The 1,347-nt window shown below is 46.4% G+C and overlaps 1 protein-coding gene across 1 annotated transcript in view; it reads right to left on the bottom strand.

The window, feature by feature from the left end:
* Positions 1-205: 205 nt before the first annotated feature.
* Positions 206-1,347, bottom strand: part of LOC106530817 (uncharacterized) — a 3,159-nt gene continuing 2,017 nt past the window's right edge. The window contains exon 2 of the mRNA XM_014026523.1: positions 206-682. Coding sequence (XP_013881977.1) covers positions 384-682 — 299 coding nt within the window. The 3' untranslated portion in view covers positions 206-383. The remainder of the gene's footprint in view (positions 683-1,347) is intronic.

Here is a 1,347-nt window from a genome sequence, read left to right on the forward strand (position 1 = left end):
GAAACATACTACAAACAAACAAGCGTACGTATTTCAAACAAACAAACAAACTTGCATAAAAGAGAAAAAGGATAAGAAATTCCTTACTGTAAAATTTATATTGTTAATGTTGATAGTGTTCAATAGAAAATAGTGTCACTAGCGCCCCCTTCATTTCCGGAATGCAATAGTCCCATTTCCATATAAGGTATGGGACCGACGGAAAGGTCTGTCACCGCCCCCGAGCTGCATGCTGCAGCGAAGTGTACTTGGCTTTGAGGCTCTGACGGTCACAGACTACTTCCTGGTTTAATGAGGCAGACATCCTCACCAGGACCCTTTAACATCTGGTCTCCACCGGTCCAGACTGGAGCCAGAACGCAGGCCGTCAGACTGGGTTCTGCTCAGGTCTGGGTCAGAACCTGACACCGGACAGTCCAGAGGACCAAAGGGGGGACGGGTGTTTGACTCCTGGACAGACGTCTCGCTGTCAGCCAATCAGAGAGCTGCTTCCTTCTCCTCATGATGAACTCTTTGTTTGGACACATGCTGGCATCGAGGGCAGCTTTGAGGCAAAAATTAACCCCCAGAAAAATGTGGGTTTGGACCAGAACCCAAGAGGCCACACAAGACTGACTGAGATGTTCTGGACCGGACCTGCGGGGCTGACTTGTTTTAATGATGAAGATGTTCAAATCTGCAGCTGAAGAAGAAAAACAAGAAGTTGTTTTTATTTTTGAAATAATGTAAACTGTGACAGAGACTCTTATTTTGTAGGATCATATTAAACCTTCGTGTTGTTCTGACTCTGTGGGGTCCAGAGCAGCTAAATGATCTGAATAATAAAAATTATTTATTTATTTATTAAAGGAAGGGTTTGTTGGTTTCCTCGTGTTTGACCTTTGACCTGTCGGCTCGGGTTCACAGCCTCTCTGGGGGGGTCGTGTGGGGTGGGGGGGTTAATGATGACACGGTGACGGTTTTAAACGTTTCCACCTGACTTTGGAAGAGATTCAGCTGAACGTGAGAAAAACCAACAGTTTCAGGAAGAAACTTGAGAGAATCAGTCAAACATCCTGATTCCTCTGAATCTGGATCAGTTCTCAGAAACCCCCCAGAAAGACCCCGAAGCCTCAGTCCGGGCCTAGGGGGTCACTCTGACCTCAGAACTGAAGAAATAAAAATTAAACTCAGCATCTTTCACCTCCTCCTTCCTCTGCAGCAGGAAGTCAATCACTTCCTGTTATTAAGTCTGACTGGAGGTCAGAGGTGAGAGGTGGAGGATAGGGAGGGGTGTGTGTGTGTGTGTGTGTGTGTGTGTGTGTGTGTGTGTGTGTGTGTGTGTGTGTGTGTGTGTGTGTGTGTGTG

This window comes from Austrofundulus limnaeus, unplaced genomic scaffold, assembly GCF_001266775.1.
Source record: "Austrofundulus limnaeus strain Quisiro unplaced genomic scaffold, Austrofundulus_limnaeus-1.0 Scaffold563, whole genome shotgun sequence".
NCBI classification, from domain to species: Eukaryota; Metazoa; Chordata; class Actinopteri; order Cyprinodontiformes; family Rivulidae; genus Austrofundulus; species Austrofundulus limnaeus.